We start from the raw sequence: 20,014 nt of genomic DNA, 5'->3' as shown, positions 1-20,014 counted from the left end.
CGCGCCGGGCCCGCCCCGCCCCCGCACGACGCCCCAGAGAGGAACGGAGACGGCAGGTTGCGGCACGGCCTGGTATTAGCGCGGGGCCGCCGGCCCCAGCAGCCTCGGCCCCTCCGGAGGCGAACCCGAGGGAGTCCGGCTCCGCGCCGCGGGGCAGAGGACGTCCACCGCCCCCTCCCGGGCCCCGCGGCTGCCACCGCTCTGCTGTCCCGCAGCAGCTCGAGTTCATTTCTTCTGGAGAAACTTCATTTTACTTCCTGCAGAGGGGAAAAAGAGAAAAAAAAAAAAAAAACCAACATTAGGATTTGGAGGCACTTCAGGGGTCATCCGGCTAAGGAGCTTCTTAAGGCAGAAATTCACGCTTGGCCACCTTTGCTGGCAGGAACGCGCCTGCCCCCTCAGGATGCTCTGAGCGAAGACCAAAGCCAGGAAGCACGTTCAGACATCCCGGAGGTCGGAGGATGTCCACAAACCTTATCTAGAGCTGCCAAAGCTTAAAAATAAAAATCTTACAACAGTGTTTTGTGGCCCTTTCAGGGACAAATGAAAACAGGAGGAACACAAGTACAGAAGGTAAACAACGCGTCCAGCTTTCTGGTGTAGAGTTATTGAGGGTGATAGAACATGGAACAGGCTGCCCACGGGGGCCGTGGAGTCTCCCATTCTGGAGACTTTCAAAACCCGCCTGGACGCGTTCCTGCGTGACCTGATCTAGGTGTTCCTGCTCCGGCAGGGGGACTGGACTAGATGATCTTTCAAGGTCTTTTCCAATCCCTAACGTTCTGTGATTTCTTCAATAGCTACATTTATTTAAAATAACAACAACAAAAAACAAAGCTATGTCTTTACCAAGGCTGCGAAGGATTTTGTTCATTCCAGTTGGTTCAGTCTCCGTAACACTCTCCAAATACTCTAAGGCACGGACCTCAAAAAGGCCTGAAGAGGAAAAATAGCATGCAGCTAGACAAGGTATCCCATCTCTCAGCATGTGGCATCTCGTATCATCAATGACAACATTACAAAAAGGAAATCATGCATGTAATGTAAGTTACAGGATCAAGACCACGAAAGAGGCAGGCAAAAATTCTTTGCTTAATAAGATGAACTCTGAGTAATTAGAAAGGCATGGAGCTATTAGAACCATAATCATTAAGGCTGGAAAAGACCTCCAAGATTATCTGGTCCAACTGTCCCTCTACCACCAATATTAGCCACTAAATTGGCTTTTATTACATATGCCAATAGGATAACCTGCCAGGACAAAACGCTTTTTTAAGAGTAAAAGTTATAGAATCACAGAATGGCTTGGGTTGGAAGGGACCTTAAAGATCATCGCATTCCAACCCCCCTGCCACAGGCAGGGGTGAATGCCACCCAACAGACCAGGTTGCCCAGGGCCTCGTCCTGTTATGTGACGTTACACTTTGAAAGTGAGTTTGTAAAACAAGAAATTAAAATCAAACCTCACCTTTGACCACATTCTTACTTAGTTCTCGATCCTGTATGAACCCTGCAAACATCTGTGTTTCCATGAAGAAATGCAGGAAATGACGCACATTGCGTGACATATGGGATTTACGGAACAGTTCCCGCTGAAACACCCGCTCCCCTTTTTCTGTGACGTTCATGTGTAGGGAGTAGTGACCAACAATCTCCACAAAGAACTGCACAAAAGCTTCAGAGACCAAGGAGTTAAGAGGCATGTCACCTGTGAGGAGGACAGAAGAGGACAACAGAGAAGAAATTTCACTCTGCATTCACCACTTCGGACATTCCTCTTTAAAAGAAGGGCACCAGTTGCTTTTTAGGCTGGCTGTCTCAGACTATGAAATTTCATACGAGTGTTCAATATCAAAGCGGCCCTTGGCTCAAATATTAAGATTCTCTCCCATGTCAACTGTCTGCTGGCACAGGTTCCATTTTGAAGCTTTATCAGTAGAGTGAAAGCATTCATAGTTTCTTTTCCCCTGTTAAGTATCTAGTATCTAATAAGCAGTAAACTCGTAACAGTCTAATTATTTTACAGACTGAAACAAATCACAAAACACAAATCCATTGGAAAACTCAGTTTCTCCTGAAGATCATGGAATCACAATTTGCCAGTGCCATTCTCCAAAGCAATTAAATGCTTTTTTAAATTCTCACATTCATTTATTTGAAGCATTATGTGTAAGAAAGATCAACTTTGAAAATAATGTCGCATTATCCTCTGAAGTACAGAAACCTGCTCCAAGTTTAAGAAAAACATGCTCTCTGCCACTTCAGGAAAATTACAGAAAATTACTTTGCACAGGAACTGATGCACTTGGCCTAAGCAAAACCAGAACTCTACATATAGTGATTGTAAAAAGAGGAACAATTAGGACAGCAGACTTCTTTCTAACAAATACAAAATAAAGATGTTCTCAGAAAGGTCACAGGAAAATAGCTTTACAAAATGGGATTCCTAATGCTTATTTCCATTTGCACACTTTTATGGCAACAACGTGGAAGCTGAAGAGAACTGAAGAGGTGAAAACATTTTTCCATAAAACTACCTTGTATGCAGCTCTGCTCATGTGACAAGATTTCGTTTCGTTCCTCCAAGATTTGTACAAGTGCAGCCTGCAGTTTATGAGGCAGGATCTCATCTTCATCTGATACCTAAACAGAAAAGTGGCCATGAAAGCTTTTCTGTTATATCTATTCAACAGAAACCTCTCTTCATGAACTGATAAGAAATACTCATAACGTGCCTAAAACAATTAGAGGGAAGTTACCCTGTGATATGATACAACTCAGTGGAGACAATGCATTTGTCTTGTTGTCAGAGACATGAAAAACATTTGCTCGGTGCCTTCTGACTATGTACGATTAGAATCGATACATAAATGACCAATACAGAACAATGTATACCATATCCTCTACACAGAGTCAGGCTTATTAGACCAGCAATAAAACAAACAGTGATAGAACAACAAAAGTCTGTTGAAAAATATGAGAAGTCTCAACGTTCTAGTGAGAAAACGATCCTTTAATACCTTTCTCCATTTGCAGGCTGCAACGCAAAACAGAACAGTAAGGCAAGGGAAAGGAGATGCAAATATCCTCCTGAACTAGTAATACTCCAGTAAGTTTATAGTGACTTGTCTGGTGATGTAGAAGGCACCTCCAGCACATTAGGTAAAGTTTGGGGCCAGCAGAGAATCGCAAGTGAACTGTAATAATTTGTCTCAGACTATCACTCCTGGAAAACAAAGAAAACAAATACCCCAACTAGAGGAGAGAGGAGAAAGCCCTGTAGAGAACAAGTCCACAGAAAGACAGACAGAAAGCAGAAAAGAATCCTGGTGGTCCTCTTCACTTAATGAACCAACTAAGCATCTGTTTCTAAATTCAGCTCAGGTAAGCAGCACCTTTGGCTTCAGCGCTCTCTCTGTATCTCATGCAACCTCAATCTTACAACAAAGATGTTGTAAGTTTGTTTCCTTCTCTAGTGATCAGAAAGGAATGCAAGATACTTCTTCAACCACTGGAGTCTACATATGAAAACCAGCTTTTGTTGATTTCTTGCTAACATCTCCTTTCGTTGGTGCCTTTTCTTGGCATATAACCATTAGTGATTAGTGCTGTTATGTCACTCACCTCTTGCAAAAACCTGTCAGCGCAAAGATCAACAATCAGAACCTGGGAAAAGATGTACAAAACACATTAACTCTTTTAACTACATATGCTGCCAAATTTATTTTTTTTTGTCCCCAGTGGTAGGGGATGCCACATACAAACCACGAGTTTTGCATAACTTCAGCTTGTCTATAAGAACAGTCAATTTTTATCTTCAATAGCAATGGAACACCCTGACACGTATCTTACCAGTCACAAACTGTCTCAGAAAGGTTTAAGACTCATACATTAAGACAGAATCCACAGAGATTCCTCCAGAGAGGTCAGCCTAATACCACCGAAATTGTCCCTCCACTGTGTTTCAACTAGTTCTCACCTCTTCTACAGGCAAGTCCTGGAGCTGTGGTAACGAGCAGGAGAGAATGCCAATTAAGAATGGGGTCGGAGAGCACACAATGTCAATCATAGACGTTGGTAGGACTGGTATGTACGTGTGTTGCCAAGTGAAGGGATAAAGTATTGCAACTGCAGCATGGCCACATTTAGACAGGGTGCTGAAAAAAAAAAAAGAGAAGCACAGAGTGGATTGTCAATGTGCCTTTCAGTGCTCAGCTACAGACATAGGTTAGAAATGCTCAGAAAAAGTGTAATTCAGATATATTGTTTATGCATCAGCAGAAACCCCATGCATCCACTTTTGAAATCAGTCATGGGGAGCTAGGAATAGCATCAACCCAGACTTAAGAGGTAAAGGACACATTCCCTTATTTCCTCGTGGGAAAACAGCATTCTCCAAATTTTAAGCAAACATTTTGTGGAGAGTCTACAAAAAAGCTTTAAAATGAAATTATTTACAGTAAGTTAGACAAGCTTGCCCATGAAACAGACCCAAACAGAAGAAAAAGCAGTACCCCTCAGGAAGAACTAGTTACTCAGACTCATTATTTTACCTTAAATTGTCTGCAACAAAGATCACCCTCCTTTCCAGCAGGAGAGAGGCAAAGACCCGTATCATGTGAGAGACACTTAGGCATTTAAACAGGCATTCGAAATCAACATGTTCAAGTCGAGAATCTGATGGACGGCAGAGTTCCATAACCTGGGAGAACAGCAGAGATGCAGAGTGCTGGATGTGACAGCCACAGCACAGAGTTAGAATGCATGAGGGGGGATCTGACCAGAAAGTAGAAGTGATGGATTCTCACAGGTTGAACCCATGTCACCTCAACAGCCAGGTCAGAGTATTACAAAGGACTCTCAACCAGTTCTTCCTTTAAAAAAAGCAGTGAATCACTTCTATTGCAGTGTGGTTCAACAGGAAGCTAGTTTCTCTGACAAGCTCCAGTCAGACTTCAGAAAATTATCTTCACACCGAAGATTTACAGACAGCGTCACTCTACAGTGCAATTTGCAAAATGCCACTATGGCCCCAAGACACCAGACAACACAGGAAAGCCAGTCCTGAATTCAGTTACCTCATTTCCTGCTCCTGGCAGGAAGCTCTTCACAGTAATAGTGCGCCCAGGAGCAGGGAAAGGTGCCTCCATTACACTACGCATAAATGGGTGTACTAGAGCTGGGGACATCTCCCGCCTCTTCTCCACTTCATCTAAAATCTGCAAGAAAATAAATCGAACTGTTTCAATGCCTGCTGGTGAACCAGAGGAGATACAGGCCTATGTTGGAGTATGCCACTCCATAGCTAAACCTGAAGGGTCCAGCACACTAACAGCCCTCTTTCCCCCTTGCGTATGATTCTCGTGTAAGCTCCTCTCAAATGTCTGAACAATCAAATAGTAATAGATACCTCCAATCTCAATCTCAAGTGCTCCAATTATTAGAAATCAGTTTTCATCATCAACTTGCCCCTGTACTCTTCTGCAATAGCAGCTCTTTACTTGCAAGAGCTTTCCCTAGTGTTTACACCTCCTTTATCTACTCTCCTTTTTGTGCTACGAAAAACAAGCTGAGCTTTCCCCACCAGCCCCAAACTGATTTTCCATTTCCAAGTCATGGAAGAAGAGGATGAAGGGGGCATCATCAGTAATATCAGGTATTAGAAACCACTTCATGACAATAATTTGCTGAAGGAGTAGTCGTCAGTGTATCAGCTGACAAGTCCCAGCCCCAGTATGATTTTATTTGCCCTGTCAAAGTACAAAAGTGGCAAGCAAGCACCACACTGCTGGGATTTACTACAGTTGCTAAACAATTCTAGACTGGACAGAAGCATCCAGTTACTTCTTGGTGCTTGCAGGTTGTCAGAGACTCATGTCTGACATGAAGTAACAGGACCTCCCCATCTCACCTTGGAGAAGAGGTTGAAGCAGCCTAGGCGGCTGACAATGCAGTATACCTCAGGAAGGCGCTTCCCCTTCCCTTCTGGCTGAAAGGCAATAGGAACGGTTATGTTGAGAACATGGATACAATAAAAAACCTAACACCTACAATTTATTTGATTCACAGTATTCTTTCTGCTATAATTCCCTCTACAATTCTGACTCAGGGGATTCCTGAGCAATTACCAGTTCCAGGGGCTTTCACAACCAGAACCCACTTCACTGTATTACTGGGCATCATCATGCTCCATCCCTTATGCAATTAAATGACTAGCAACCTCAGCAGCACAGAAGCCACATAACCCACACGGGAAATTACTGCCAATTCACATTCTGCACTTGACTGTGCATTTATCAGCGCATTCTTTACACTACATCCGATACACAAATGCTTACCAGGAGCTTCTTGCAGTACCCGAACCAGCGGCTGCCATCCTCACCCGTCAACACAAAAGAAAACGTTTCACTGTGGAACCAAAGAACAGTCAGGGTTAAATTGACTACGCAGTTCAGCCAAAAGACTGACAAAGTCATATGTGCACCACACAAACCATCCCTCCTTCTAGTCATGCCAAAGACCCCCCTGCTGTGGGTAACCAAGCTATATCAGGCTCTCTACAGCTGTAAAGGCACCTGCAGACCGTGGACTCATCAAGCTACAGCTCTCTCCCTTCCCAGCTTCTTCTCCATTCTGCCAAGGAGCAACAGAAGCACCTGCTAACCCCAGGACAGGGCCTTAAACAGATATTACAAACTTCCTTCTTATAATAAAAGATGATGCTCAGGCAGACACAGCACTTCTGAGTCCACCTCTGTATCTCACTCTTCCCCTTCACTGGGCTTAGGGATTCGGCCTTTCCCATTTTAGCTGGCTTCGTCTGCAGTTCCTCTTGTCCTGGGAACTTGCAAATATCTGAGCTTTCAGCATTGTCCACTTCAGACATCAGTATGCAACAAGTCTTTACCTTGTAAGTTGTGATGCAGGAAACCAGTCTTTAGGATCTGGAAAGCAGAATTTGGGAATGACCTTTAGCCTCTCTTCAGTATCCTTTGACTGTCTGAAGGGATGTTCAGGCTGGAGGGGTAACATACATTTAAAGTAACTGAAGTGCGGTACACAGCTGCAGCATTTAAAACAATGGGGGACAGTATCTTCCTGACACTTCCAAATGCCAAACCATCAGATAGCTAATCCACAAGTATAGGAGAACACATCCTGACTATAACAGATACCTAGTTCCCTCTTGCAACTTAACTGCTAATTGGACTTTTTAAAAATTATCCAGCTGGATTTGGGAAGAACTGAGTAAGATTTAGAGCCACGACCAAGGTTACAGAAGAATGAAGCTAGATCTGAACCCCCAAAAGACTATTGTGTTGTTAGGCAGCTCGCCTCAGATCTGCTCTTAGATCTGAAGACAAGACACTAACAGGTGCAGAAATGTGTTCAGATTCTGACATGCAGAGCATTCATAATTAAATTCTGAAAACAGAGTACATGAATCTCATGTTCAAGTTAACATGTGTGGGCTCAGGTCAAATCCCTCCCAAAATACAGGACAACTCCCCATGCTTAAAACTGCCCAGAAGGGACAAAAGGAAGGTTTTCAAATATAAGTGATCAAAATTAAGCATGAAACATCCTTGAGAATGGGAAAGTTTATTGCATAAAGCTGATTTTGGAGACGGTACTTTCTTTCAGTCAGCACATCCAGCTTATTCCAGTGTCCCAAGCTGAGACAGTGTGAACAAGTGGTTAGGAAAGCAGTACAGCATTTTCAGAGTAATAGCTGTATAAATGCTTTGCTGTCCTTGAGCATGCAGCCCAAAGAAGCGGGTGACAAGCAGGTTACTTGGAAGTAATACTATTTTTAGAAAAGAGACATATCTGTAAATCAAAATACCTCCATAATCACTGCTGCATAATTATGGGGCAACACGTCCTGCAGAATCCCAACACAATAAACTGTCCCGATGAAGTCGCCTACCAAAATTTGAGCAGCAGATACATAAACCCTAATTTTTATTATTACTTTCAGTGAATATTTAAAAGCCATTAAACAGCCACATAGTACAGTTGGGTCTGATTGTCTGCTAGGACAAAGGGGAAAGAACAATGTACTGCCCTTCCCAGAAGTGTTGAATAGTCTGAGAGGTTGCACCAGGGAAAAGCCAAATCTGGTTGCATTCCTTTCTTCCTTCTAACAACCTAGAGTTCACACTTTTGGCAGATGTTTATGGGCATTCAGTTTTACCCATCAATTAAGACTGTGCACTCTCTGGCCATGGCCCCTTATTAATTTTGTGAATTTAAAACATTTTCACATCTGACACTCAATTTATTTGCATACAAAACACTTAAGCTGTTGGACAACATAACATGAACGAGGTTTGGATAACATTCAGATTTCTTAATAATCACTGGACTACCCCTGATAGCACAGCTAGAATTACTAGTTCTGATCTGTTTTCAGTGGAAGGCCAGCAGATACAAGCCTAGATTCTGACAGCTGAACATTCAGTTCCATCTGGAACCACAGAAGAAAACATCAACATATCATCCTCTTTGCTTCACACCAATGTGTACACTGATTCATAATTCAGAATCACACATGCTGATTTTGTCTCCCATTTGGGCTGAACAGACAGAAGGAAAGTTTGTTTCAAAAGTTCTAGTTCACAATAGTTTAATTTCCATAATTCACCTCCAGTTTTGGAGGTTACTATACATGGCTTTGTAATGTTTTTGTTTGTTTGTTTGTTTGTTTCCAGAACAAAGTAAGCAAGCATAAAAACCCTGGGCTTCCAGCCCTGCACATCGTCAGTCAAACTGCTTTACTCGTTGTTTATAAATCACAAACTACCTGGATGAAGTCATGCCAACTTCGGGAACAAAGCACAGCACTCCCTTTTCTTTCCTGCAGGCTGCCTTGGCAGTGTAGCACAATATAGTATGGCTTTACGGTATTTCCAGACAAAAACAGTATGAACCTTCCTAGTTCCAACAAAAGACAAACCTGTAACACCCAATGGGAATTAAGCATGCAGGTAAAAGCACACTGGCAAACCAGAACAGATTTATTTTTATTAACTGTCTCAGAGGCAATTATTTTCAGTTTAGGAAGACCTCTCAACAGTCTTGCAGCTCTCTTGGGTTTTATATTCTCTCAACTCTGAGCTCTTCAAATAGATTTACCATATGCCCCAACTCCAGACAGTCCTACCCACTGTACTGTAGCTAATCATAGCATAGTGCCTAAAATCTGATCTTTACATACTTAGACATTCAAGAAACAGTTGCATCTGTATTAGTCGTCAAAGTTTGTTAAAGAGATCAGGGTCCCACAGACAAGGAAACAAAGCAATCTGCCACAATAGTGGTATCCATACCAGAATAAAGACCAATGTGTTTCCGTAAGCACCAAATCCCCTCTGAACGATCTTCCTGAGCTCCAAAATATCATTTGATTCCCCATCGATAGAGAATCAAGAAAGATACTCAAATGATTGTCCAACAATAAACAATACATTTGTAACAAAGCAAGGTGCTTCATATCCCAAACCTGTACCCTAACCAGTGGGCCAGCTTCACTGGTATATAGTTTAGGAATGGACACACACTGGGAGAAGAAATAAACAGCTGCTGAGTGTGTTTCATGAGGAGGTTTCCACACAGCTCTTACCTTGTTGGGAAACTGCTGTATGATTTGTGGTGTGTATTTTATCTCAGATGCCTTCTTGTGCAGTGACACCACTACAAACAGCTCAAACAGCTGCTGCTCCTGAAACTCTATCAAATCTCTCTCCAGGGTCTGGTAGTGTGGGTTCCTCTTGGAGGCTGATTGCACCAGTAGCAGGCCCCTGTGTCGATCTAAAGAAGGAAACAAATTCAAAACAAACCTGTGACCATTACTGCCACACACCTACTTTTCACAGAATAGGAATCACCATCACCTTTAGAAAAAGGAAAAGAAATGGGTGCATTTGCCTAATGTCACAGAACTGCTACACGCTATGGGCCTTGGACTCCTGTGTCAACTTGTCAAGTGCACAGCTGTTCCAGCTACAGGAGCAATGGCATTGCAGCAACTCTGCAAATCTCTTTTGCCTGATAACTGACATTCTCCGGCTGTCCTGTTTTGTTGTTTTTTTTTTTTTTGTCTACACATCTCAGAACATCACACTGTAGTAACAACAAGGAAAGGCTGTGAAAAGCTCAGCACCATCAATTCAGCAGTTGCCAAGCTTCAGGCAGCTAGCCCATAAAGCAGCACGGTCATTTAAGAGAGACAGAACAAGTTTCCAGGCCAGGAAACTTCCAGGCTGGGATGTCTTGACAGACTCACATGCACAGGTAATACTCTGACATAAGAAATTCCTGTGGCCCAGGCACCCTGACACATTATGAACACTTAATTCTTGTATCAGATAGTGACAGACACTGTATTTCTGCAGACAGTTTTCACTCTCTATTACTCTCCTTAATATAAAAAGGTGGAACTTCATTATCAGCTCCACATTAAGGCCTTTTGAATGCTTTCTGCTAAGTAAATGAAACACCCAAAACAATTAAACTGGCCCTTTTCACTAGATGTGACAAAGTCGCTTATCATGGCTGCTGGCAAACCATTACCATTCCACATTCAAACCTTACAGGCAATAGAAACTAGAACGTCTTTGGTCCTTCACAAACCAGTTAAGACCAAGTAGTTATTTCAAGTCTGCAGTTTAGGCCTATGATCAAACTTGGGACTAAGGAACCAGACAAACAACCAAGTGATTTCTTCCCACAGAAAAGCGCATTTCACAACATTTTAAATATAAAATAGAGCCAAGGGAAGGAAATAGTGGGAAAATAAACTCAAGTGTTATGGATAAAGGTGATCTGTAGACAATTTACTGCAAGAGATATTTTAATAATTGTGATTCTACCAACCCCCAAAAAATAAATCTACTGCTAGCCATTAGAAGATTAATGGCATTAAACCTGAAAGGCTCAGGAGAAGTGGCAGAAATAGAAGTTGATTTGTCACTGCAACAGCTCCCAGCCTTGGCCACGCTACCTCTCAGATGTGCCCTTTCTCTGTCTTGGCAGAAGCCACAATAAGTCGGTGTGCCTATCCCATTAGAAGCTTAGCCAAGTGTGTAAAGCTATGGGGACAGGACCAGCCCCTGTGATTCACTCACTTTTTGGCTGATTTTCCGTATCACTTTCATTCCCACTGGTTTCACCTGAAACACAAATAGTTTTCGCTTATTAGCCATGGAGAAGGAAGATGGGCAACACCCTAACCTGGGAAAGAGAGAAAACTTTAGACTCATCAGATCAACATCACTCAGGTCTGCTCATCTACCCTGCTCAAGGCATCAGCAAAAAAAAAACGCTACTTGCAAATGTGCTAAAACAGTAAATTTCAGGAAGTAGAGTTGCTTGAAGTCACTGTTTTCAGTAAGCCATACGTAGATCAGCCAAACACAGGCAAAGAACAGAAACCAAGTGGTGATCTGATGCTGCTACAAAAGTTACCAGCGTTGCTGAACAGAACATATGATAAATAAAAATCATACCACTGCTAGTAATTCAGAAGACAACAATAATACCATTTTAGAGGCACAAAAGAGAAGAGTGGAGCAATCAGAGAGAGTTCTTGGGCCAAGCAGTTTTGCAGGGACTTTTTTTTTTTCCTGTTTCTTTGAAGTAGTACTTTTAACCACTACTCCAGCTCTTCAGGCTCAAACTACAGGAAAATCTTCCACTCTTAAGTGTTAAACTTATGTTAGTAAAGTGTTCCCAGTCCTAATGGTGCTGAAAGTCCAAGAATTTCAGTTGCAAGACACAGGGTTCAGCACTGTTGAGTCAGCCCAGCACGAGCTGCAGGAGGTGGTGATGCCTGGCCGGCTAAGAGTACCCCAGGACCTACAGGAATTGTGCCACTCAACAACTTTGTAGCAAAGAGAATGGTGCTGGAGACCTCCCATACCTTTTGTTGGAGTCACTCTCCCAGCAGGACTGAGCAACTTCACCCTCTTCTTTCCACGCTTAGAATCAAAGATCTCCTGTATTTTTAGTACCAACTGAAATCCAAAGCAGAAGCAGAGGTTAATATCGGGGTCCAGAAAAGGGTCCAGGTGCCAACAGGACTGAAGACCAACAGCTACCATGTAGCACCACAATACTTAAGAAAAGTTGCTGAAGTCCTGCCAGGAACCCTGGCTCAGAGATCATTTGCTAGAGTACTTTCAGCACAACTTACTGGATAATGAACGAGTACAGTTTGTGCTGCAAGAGAGATTGCTATTAGCACAACTCAAAGTTGACACGGAACTGTACATACAGTCTGGAACTTGTCATATTTTGCTTACTAAACAGACATCAGAAGTGGCAAACTGGCATCAGACCTCAGTTTTCTTTTGCAGAGGTACTTGCAAATGTATCTTAAAAACCCTCCACCATGAAGGACTCTGAACTTCACATGCTCTCAAGCACCCCAGTTCTTTCTAAGACCAGAGAAAGCCCAGGGAAAAGCAAAGCTCTCCCAGTGTAGCTTTTTTAAATGTTTGTTTGTTTTGTTTATTTGCTGCTGTAGTTGAATGTTAGGGTAGGTTACTAAAATGAATGGATTATTTACTTTCATTTTGCACAGGTGAACAAAGACAGCAGGACTGAACAATGGGCCTATGCCACAGACCTAGTCCACTGGAAGAAAAATTTTGGGAAACAACACACTCCAAAAGAGACTAAGCTACAGAAACTGAGGAAGTGTCAGCATTTGTCACTCCAGGTCAGTGCTACTAACCCTCACTTCACTAGTCACAAAGGCCTTAAAACCAAAATCATAATGTTTTCTGTAACATGGGCTCCTCTGGACTCCTATGCTCACCTGCTAGTTATGCAGTGCTGCATTTGGCTCATCCATTCTGCATGTCAAAGACTAAATCCTTCACAAGGAAGTGACAGCACTTAAAATGTAGACAGCAAGTCAAGTTCATTCTTGTCTCAACTGAAGAATTAATTAAATGCTCCCACTGAACATAGCAGGGTGTGGTACAGTCATTTGTCACCACAAATAGTGCATAAAAAAAGGAAGATATTCAGCAAGGAACCTGTTTTTCAGCTCTAGCCTTTATCCCCAGTTCAGCAAGCTATACTTAGGCTCTTCCTTTCATATCTATTTTGCCCAGTGTTCTGCACTAGACAGACATGAGGCTGAAAGGAAGAAAACAGCACACAGCAGGAGGCAGTGCTTCTCCTCCAAAATCTGCCTTCTCTAAATTACACTGGGTGGTAGAGGGGGAAAGGTTTTCAATTTCTGTTCTGATTTTTGTACAGTTGAGTCATCAGTGAAAGATACTGGGTGTGTTTAAGGCACCTATGCATTTCTTAAGCAATAAGAAAGTTCTTTTTAGACTCCAATCCTTTTCTCGATCTCTTGAGCAATCTTGGCTCAATTTCCTGACAGCAAAGTATGCTTCCTGCATGTAAATTGTTACCAGATTTTTGAAGTAGGTTTGCTTTAGCGAATGTTATATTTTCCCCCTCCAAAAGAAAGATACTGTTCATCACAGCATTTTTATAATCTGCCAATGCCAACTCCTTCCTGACTTTCCAAGCCTACAGTTTGCTTACAAAACACATGCAAAAGTTCCTTGTTATTCTAAAACACTTAACATTTGACAAGTATTTTGCAGCTGTCCAACCCTACCTCACACTCTCGTGCAAATTGTGAAAATTGGGTGTATATGCTCAAGAAATAATGATCTGCAGAAGTTAAATGATTTTCCCATGACAAAAGTAAGTTGTTGCCACTACCACAACTGGAATTTGAGTCCTGTGCACCAAGTGCCACACATACATTATACAGTGGTAGCTGCAGCTGTCCTTCTATAGCACGTTCTACAAGCTGGTAACTAATACCAGAATCCAGAAAGATTACCAGCATATCAAATGAGAATTACAAATTACAACCAATCCTAATCCTCTAGTGCAAAAATGGATTACAGGCCTTTCTCACTCTGGCCTCAGAAGCGTATCCATCTTTGGCACACAGGCAGAAGGGAACTAGAATCAGCAGAGGGGAGAACTGTTGGAAGGCTTTGTGAAATGGGCTTATCCCTAATAAGCTGCTCTTCACCTTTAGAATATGAAACAGCTACAGAAGTATGTTCCCAGTGGGAAGTCAAGAACTACAAGCCAATATGACAAATAACCAAGTGCCCAGCCATCTCCCTACAGCAGCACCACATTGTCAGCTGCCTAATAACTCAGTTCCTGCAGGGAGAACACTGGGGGTCAGTCTGCAAATTCACGGGGAGCAAAGTACACTCAAACAGAATTGTACAGAGCTGGCCCTTTAGCTCAGAGTTTCCCTGCATTCCTGCACTGCATTCAGCACAAAACCAGCATCATCACACTTCATGGAAGCACTGGGAACAAGGCTTAAATGACAAAGCACTAGGAACAGCTGACATTCACATACAGCACTGATCTCCAGTTGACCCATTATCCCGTTTGCAGATTATTGGCCAACAAAACTACCACTGGCCTAGCTAGAACCTCTGTGTTTTGATCTCCCAGTATCTGCCCTACTACTTGGATGGGAAATGGTTCAAAAGGGTCATTTGTCCACACATACAGCAGTACTAACCAACATTCATCTGACTGACACAGCTCCATAACCGCTTACAAAGCATGTAGAGGTGCTAGACAAAGCAGCAAGAGTTTCAAATGCAATGCAAGAAGTAATGCTTCACGTTTAAATCTTACCCAGGGCAAGTTCTTTCTCCTGTTAGCAGCCTCTGCTGCTCGGAACAGCTTCCACTCAGTAAATGTAACAGGCAATGTTGTGTCCTTCACCATTTTTCCTTGCAAATTTGTTAGGGAGGGCTGCAGCTCAAGAGTCTTGCGACTGAGGAAGGAAGGTTTTGGAGGAAGCTAGAAAATAATATCAGAAGAGATGGTTAAGCATGGGATTAAGCTTTGGTCCAAGTTCAGAGTCAAAGAAGAGATTACAAATTATAAATTTCCTGCAATGTCCTGCTCTACCAAGCTCTCCCTCCCACCCCCATCCTGTACACTCAAATATCTCATTGACACCCTCTTGTTCCTATTCTTTTGCTCCTTAACAGCTTTATCAATTGTCACTGTCATGCCTGTTCATTACCATTTACATTAAAAACAACAATAAACATATATGAAAAACAATGACATATCACAGGGGAATTAGAGCAGGGGAGGAGCACAAAATGGGGCCCTTGTGAGGATGGTTCTCTAAACGTGACAGTTCAATCCCCTCACCCTACCTTGGGAGCCCTACTAGTGCTTCGGGAGGGTGGTAACTTCCAGACAGATGGGATCTTCCACAGGGGTAAAGGCAACACTCTGGTATCTTCATAGGGGTTCTCTTTTGTAGGACCTGGGACAGAGGATTTATGGAAGAAGACAAAGGTCTGATTTCTTGCAAGGGAAATGATTAGGACAAGTCTGTGCAGTTGTCTGCCAAGTTTGAACAGGGTTTGAAGAGAGACCTGTTTTGAGATGGATTAGGTTTCTAACACACAAAGATCCTTCTAACCCATTACCATCAACCTGGCAAGCTGTACATAGACTCAACAAAATGGAACACTTCCAACACTGCAGAGAAAGTAGCTCTGTTGCAAAGAAGCTAATTTTGCCAGTGTTCACATGGATCTCTATGCAGCACTCAAGCAGGGAAAAGAAATCTGTTTAAAACAGGCCATTTCTAGCAACTTTTCATGACATCTGAAACCAGATGCAGACAGTTATTCTGCATAGTTATTCACAGGCAGATAGCTATTAACATCAACAAGGAACCCAGATGGGGAAGATTATAAAAGTCACAGAGCTAGACAGGTCCTCAATGCATTCTCCTCTTCATTCCTCCCTCCTCAGCTGCATAGCTACCCCCAAATAAGGTGAGTGAATTCCCCAGAAGCACAGGCACATACAGATAATGTCCTCGTAGATATTGTCTTCTGACTGTGCGTAGATGAGCCTGGATCCTGCAGTGTCATTTGTCTCTTCTCGAAGTTTGTGGGAGCTGGTGGCCGCCATCCAGTTGCGGAAGCCCTGGATGTCCTCAAACTCAAAGGATTTTCTAGAGGAAAACAAGCATAACATCTTCTAAAGACAAATGCATGTACCCGTGAGTTGTAGTCTCCAGTCTACACAGACTGATCCTCCTTGGGGACAGCAAGCACATGGATGCTCCACTCCTGACTCAGCAACAAAAGGTGGGAAAGGGGAAGGAGTGGGGGGGGCTCTCACAGTGGAAGCATCTGTCCTCACAAACAACCATTACACGTATTGAGGTCCTGCTTCCCAGGGCATGGCCAAACATCGCTCATTGATGGGAAGTAGAGAGTAACTGCTTTTTTATGCTCTCTCTGTGCTTCCGCATGGCCTTTGCTTTTTTTTTTCCCCTCTCCCTTTTCCCTTTAATTAAATCATCCTTATCTCAAACCTTGAGCTCTTTGTGTCGTATTTTCTCCCCCTTCCTCTTTGAGGAGGGGGAGTGAGAGAGCGGCCGTGGTAGAACTCGGCTGCCCACCTGAGTAAAACCAACACACCTATCTGGAAACTGATCTAAGGAAACGTGTTTCATACAGGAGAGATGAATGAATGTACCTCTGGGTTCTTCCTCTGATACTGCTGCTGGCTGTTCTCTTCTCAAGATTGTTGGAAGATGACACTGAGTCTCCTCCATGCTTCTTTTGCAGCGAAGCTTCCTTGGTAGCACTAGCATTGCTGCAGCCACTCGCACTCTTTTCTGCAAGATAGCGGAAAGTCCTACAGGGCTTAGGTGGCGGGACAGCAGCTAGCTCCTCTTCTTGCCCCACAGCCGCTGAATAAATGTCTTTCATGCTCCTCTCTGCTCTACAGAATGAGTCCACTTCTTCAGCTCTAAGTTCTCTTTCTGTGGAGCCACAGCTCCCTTGCTTCCTCTCCAGGTCCAAGGGAACTGGTGGGGCTTTGCCAGGCAGAAAGGCATCTGCTCTCCTCCACAGCCCTCGCGAGGCATAGAAGTTGCCTGGGGGCAGTGCCTTCCCCGGGTCCAGGAAGCCTGCTTGCCACTCTCCATTCTCCTTGGCTTGGGAAGCTAGGCTGCATGCACAGGGCTTGAGGTCACCATGGTCATCAGTCTGCAGGCAGCTCCCTGCATTTTCCCTGAAGTCCAAGCCCAAGTTCTTTGGGTCTTTAGACCCAGCCTTTCTGCCCTTCTCTGTATGTTCTGGCTTCACTTTGGATAGAACATCACAGCCTGGATCGTATTTTACTCCAAAGTCCTTCAGGTGTTCTTTCTCCTTGCTGGAGCACCCTCGTGTCCTCCCTTCCCACTGGGAGATCTTCTGTTTGATGTTGCGGCAGTGGCTCCGGGAGAGGGTCTGCACAGCAGAGCGGGAGAAGCTACCGTCAGCAGTCCCTGTTGGGTGCATGGTAAGTGCCGACGTGCTTACGAGCACCCCATCTCCAGCCTTGCTCAGGTTCACCTGTGCCCTGCATGTATCAAGCTGGCATGAGACTCCAAAGCACCCAGCGGTCTCCAAGAACCCCTGGGTATCAGACCTGCAGGGACTGCCTGTTAGAACAACCTGAGGACAAAAAGAAGAAAACCACCATCAGCTACACTCCAACCACACACATCAGCAGAAGCTCTCAGCTGCACTCTGGCCAATTGCTGAAAAGCATCCCTCCCCCAAAACGCACGTTCAAGACTGACTTTCATAGCACACACCCCACAAAGCCTGTTTCTGTAGCACGCATCTGGGAGGGCTAACAAAAGGAACTAGAGGTCTCAGTGGATTAAAAATCAAACAGAACACTGCAACAGGAACAAAACACAGCTGGGGATCCCCAGGGTCCAAACTCAAGGAAATTATTTGGTGACGCAGGAACACAGCATCATGTCCTGTCTGCAGCAGAACTCCCAGCTAGCCCCTCTTCAGCTTGCAGGGACCAATGCAGGCCAGACAGGAGTGCTGCTTCTCCTCATGCTCTTCACCGCTCAAAGTACCTCAGGCAGCACACAGCCAACCACCGCAGCAGCATGTCTCCAACAGTGCACTCAACACAGCAAGATGCAAGACACCATGCCAGCTCGACAGAGCACTGAATCACAGAATATCCTGAGTTGGAAGGCACCCACAAGAAGCATCAAGTCCAACTCCTGGCTCCACACAGGACCACCCAAAAATCAGACCATGTGTCTGAGAGCACTGTCCAAATGCTTCTTGAACTCTGGCAGGCTCCGTGCCGTGACCACTGCCCTGGGGGCCTGTTCCAGCGCCCGACCACCCTCTTGGTGAAGAACCTTTTCCTAACACCCAGCCTGACCCTCCCCTGCTGCAGCTCCATGCCAATGACAGGGAACCACATTTACTTCTTCAGAGTCAGCAGTGGCAGGGTGGCTACTGCTTCATACAGGAGGATTAGGACAGTTGTGCTGACCTCAGTACAGACATGTCATATGTAGAGTCCCTATCCCCAGAGCTGTACAGCTCTACCTGCAGTTCACAAGGCATACACAACATTTTCAGATACATCAGCATGATTAAAAATTCATCTTGGACAGAAGACAGCAGCTCATAGGCTCTATTATGTTTTGTTCACCCATTTCTCCAAGCAGTTACCCAACTGCACAAGTTCCAGCCCTCTAGGTCTATTTAGTATTCTCCGTTTGTACTAGGTAAAAGCACTCAGCAAAGCTCAGGGGGCCTGGCCAGGTCTAGGGGAAGGAAAGCCATGCAGCAAGCCTGGCCCTGCTTTCTTCCTCTACTCAATAACATTCCCCCAACACTAAGAAGTCTCCCTGAAAAACATAAAACAAGAGCAGCAAGATAAGAAACAGCAAACCACAGCTACAGCCCCGCTCTCTCCACCCACACCCTTGCCCAGGGTACTGCAGTGCCACCACCCCGCTGTCAGACCCTCTTCCCACACAGCCAGGCTGCTCCCCTGCTGCTCACAGGCATCCAGGGGCAGCTGCCATCTCCTATAAATAGGTATCGTTTCCAAAACATCCTGAGCCAGAGCAGACCCATCCTTCCTCAACCCCTGTCTGCATGGCCCTGATTAGCAGACAGGAAAGCAACTTTCCCTTTCCCTACACCATTGGAACTGCTCTAGAGAAACGGTGCTCAGGGCTGCTCCTGGGGGCCCGAAGCACAAGCTGGCAAGAAAGCATGAGTTCTAACGGGAAAAGACAGTCTAGGAGAGAGGGCAAAACAGCTTCCCTTCAGCCAGCACAGCCTCAAGCCAGGCATCTCTACTCCCGCCAAGTTCTTCAAACACAGGACCACTGGAAGCAGAACTCGCAAAGGGACAGGCCTCCAAAGGACCCTGCAATGTGCTATAGTCTGAGCCATTCCCACTGGTCGAAGGCCACCAACACCAGCACACCAGGAAGATGCAGCCAGGAACACGTAACAAAAAACAGGCTTAGCACCAGAATCCTCAGGCGTTCTGAGAAAGGAGAAACCAGCATCCCACCCAAAGCAAGCAGTGAGTGGTCTTCAGAGAAGAAAAGGTCACCAGACCTAGGGAGAGCAATACGCAAAACTCGAGCACTTCAGGAGAGACTGTAGTGAAGAACGCCAGTCCTAGCATAGTGCTGCAGCAAACCAGTCTGGGAAGGAAAATTGCAGAAATTCCCACACAGACAAAGTTCCCAAACAAGAGCTCTGTCAGTCCCCCTTGAACAGGGAGCAATGCTTTTTTCACAGGACTAAGTGCTTCAAGGCACTTCAACATCTTCCCCTGCCAGCCACAGCGTACGCAGCTCCATGCTGATGACAGCAAGCCCACACGTGGCACCAAAGGCTCCCTTGCTTCCCTACAGCACCGGCAGCTTTCTTTCCCCAACACTGCCAGCTTCCTTGGGCACATACAAACAGCCTGCTCAGTCTGCTCCACCAGCCACAACCCTGAACTCCGCCTTCCCAAACAACCCATCCTCCAAGAAGAAGAACGTGGCTCTTCACCTGTACAGGCTTGCAAAGCAGGTGACTGTTACCAAGCACAAGGCATTCAATCTAAGCTCATTACGTGAGCCAGG

At 44.6% G+C, this 20,014-nt stretch overlaps 2 protein-coding genes across 2 annotated transcripts in view; both read right to left on the bottom strand.

Annotated features, from left to right (window-relative positions):
* Positions 1-57: 57 nt before the first annotated feature.
* Positions 58-20,014, bottom strand: part of DENND2C (DENN domain containing 2C) — a 20,865-nt gene continuing 908 nt past the window's right edge. The window contains exons 2-19 of the mRNA XM_083812898.1: positions 16,588-17,552; positions 15,909-16,057; positions 15,243-15,355; positions 14,707-14,874; positions 11,924-12,017; positions 11,130-11,174; positions 9,626-9,813; positions 6,908-7,017; positions 6,339-6,408; positions 5,912-5,989; positions 5,079-5,219; positions 4,554-4,702; positions 3,980-4,157; positions 3,625-3,666; positions 2,538-2,643; positions 1,469-1,708; positions 850-936; positions 58-257 (exon numbers count right to left, since the gene is read on the bottom strand). Coding sequence (XP_083669024.1) covers positions 226-257; positions 850-936; positions 1,469-1,708; positions 2,538-2,643; positions 3,625-3,666; positions 3,980-4,157; positions 4,554-4,702; positions 5,079-5,219; positions 5,912-5,989; positions 6,339-6,408; positions 6,908-7,017; positions 9,626-9,813; positions 11,130-11,174; positions 11,924-12,017; positions 14,707-14,874; positions 15,243-15,355; positions 15,909-16,057; positions 16,588-17,552 — 2,955 coding nt within the window. The 3' untranslated portion in view covers positions 58-225. The remainder of the gene's footprint in view (positions 258-849; positions 937-1,468; positions 1,709-2,537; positions 2,644-3,624; positions 3,667-3,979; positions 4,158-4,553; positions 4,703-5,078; positions 5,220-5,911; positions 5,990-6,338; positions 6,409-6,907; positions 7,018-9,625; positions 9,814-11,129; positions 11,175-11,923; positions 12,018-14,706; positions 14,875-15,242; positions 15,356-15,908; positions 16,058-16,587; positions 17,553-20,014) is intronic.
* AMPD1 (adenosine monophosphate deaminase 1) overlaps positions 17,412-20,014 on the bottom strand; it is a 22,493-nt gene continuing 19,890 nt past the window's right edge. The window contains exon 15 of the mRNA XM_083812899.1: positions 17,412-17,552. Within this exon, the coding sequence (XP_083669025.1) occupies positions 17,543-17,552 (10 nt within the window). The 3' untranslated portion in view covers positions 17,412-17,542. The remainder of the gene's footprint in view (positions 17,553-20,014) is intronic.

The sequence above is a fragment of the Anser anser genome (genome assembly GCF_964211835.1).
Source record: "Anser anser genome assembly, chromosome: 27".
In the NCBI taxonomy this organism is placed as follows: domain Eukaryota; kingdom Metazoa; phylum Chordata; class Aves; order Anseriformes; family Anatidae; genus Anser; species Anser anser.
The sequence above is the reverse complement of the archived record's forward strand: the minus strand, read 5'-3'. Positions and strand labels throughout refer to the sequence as shown.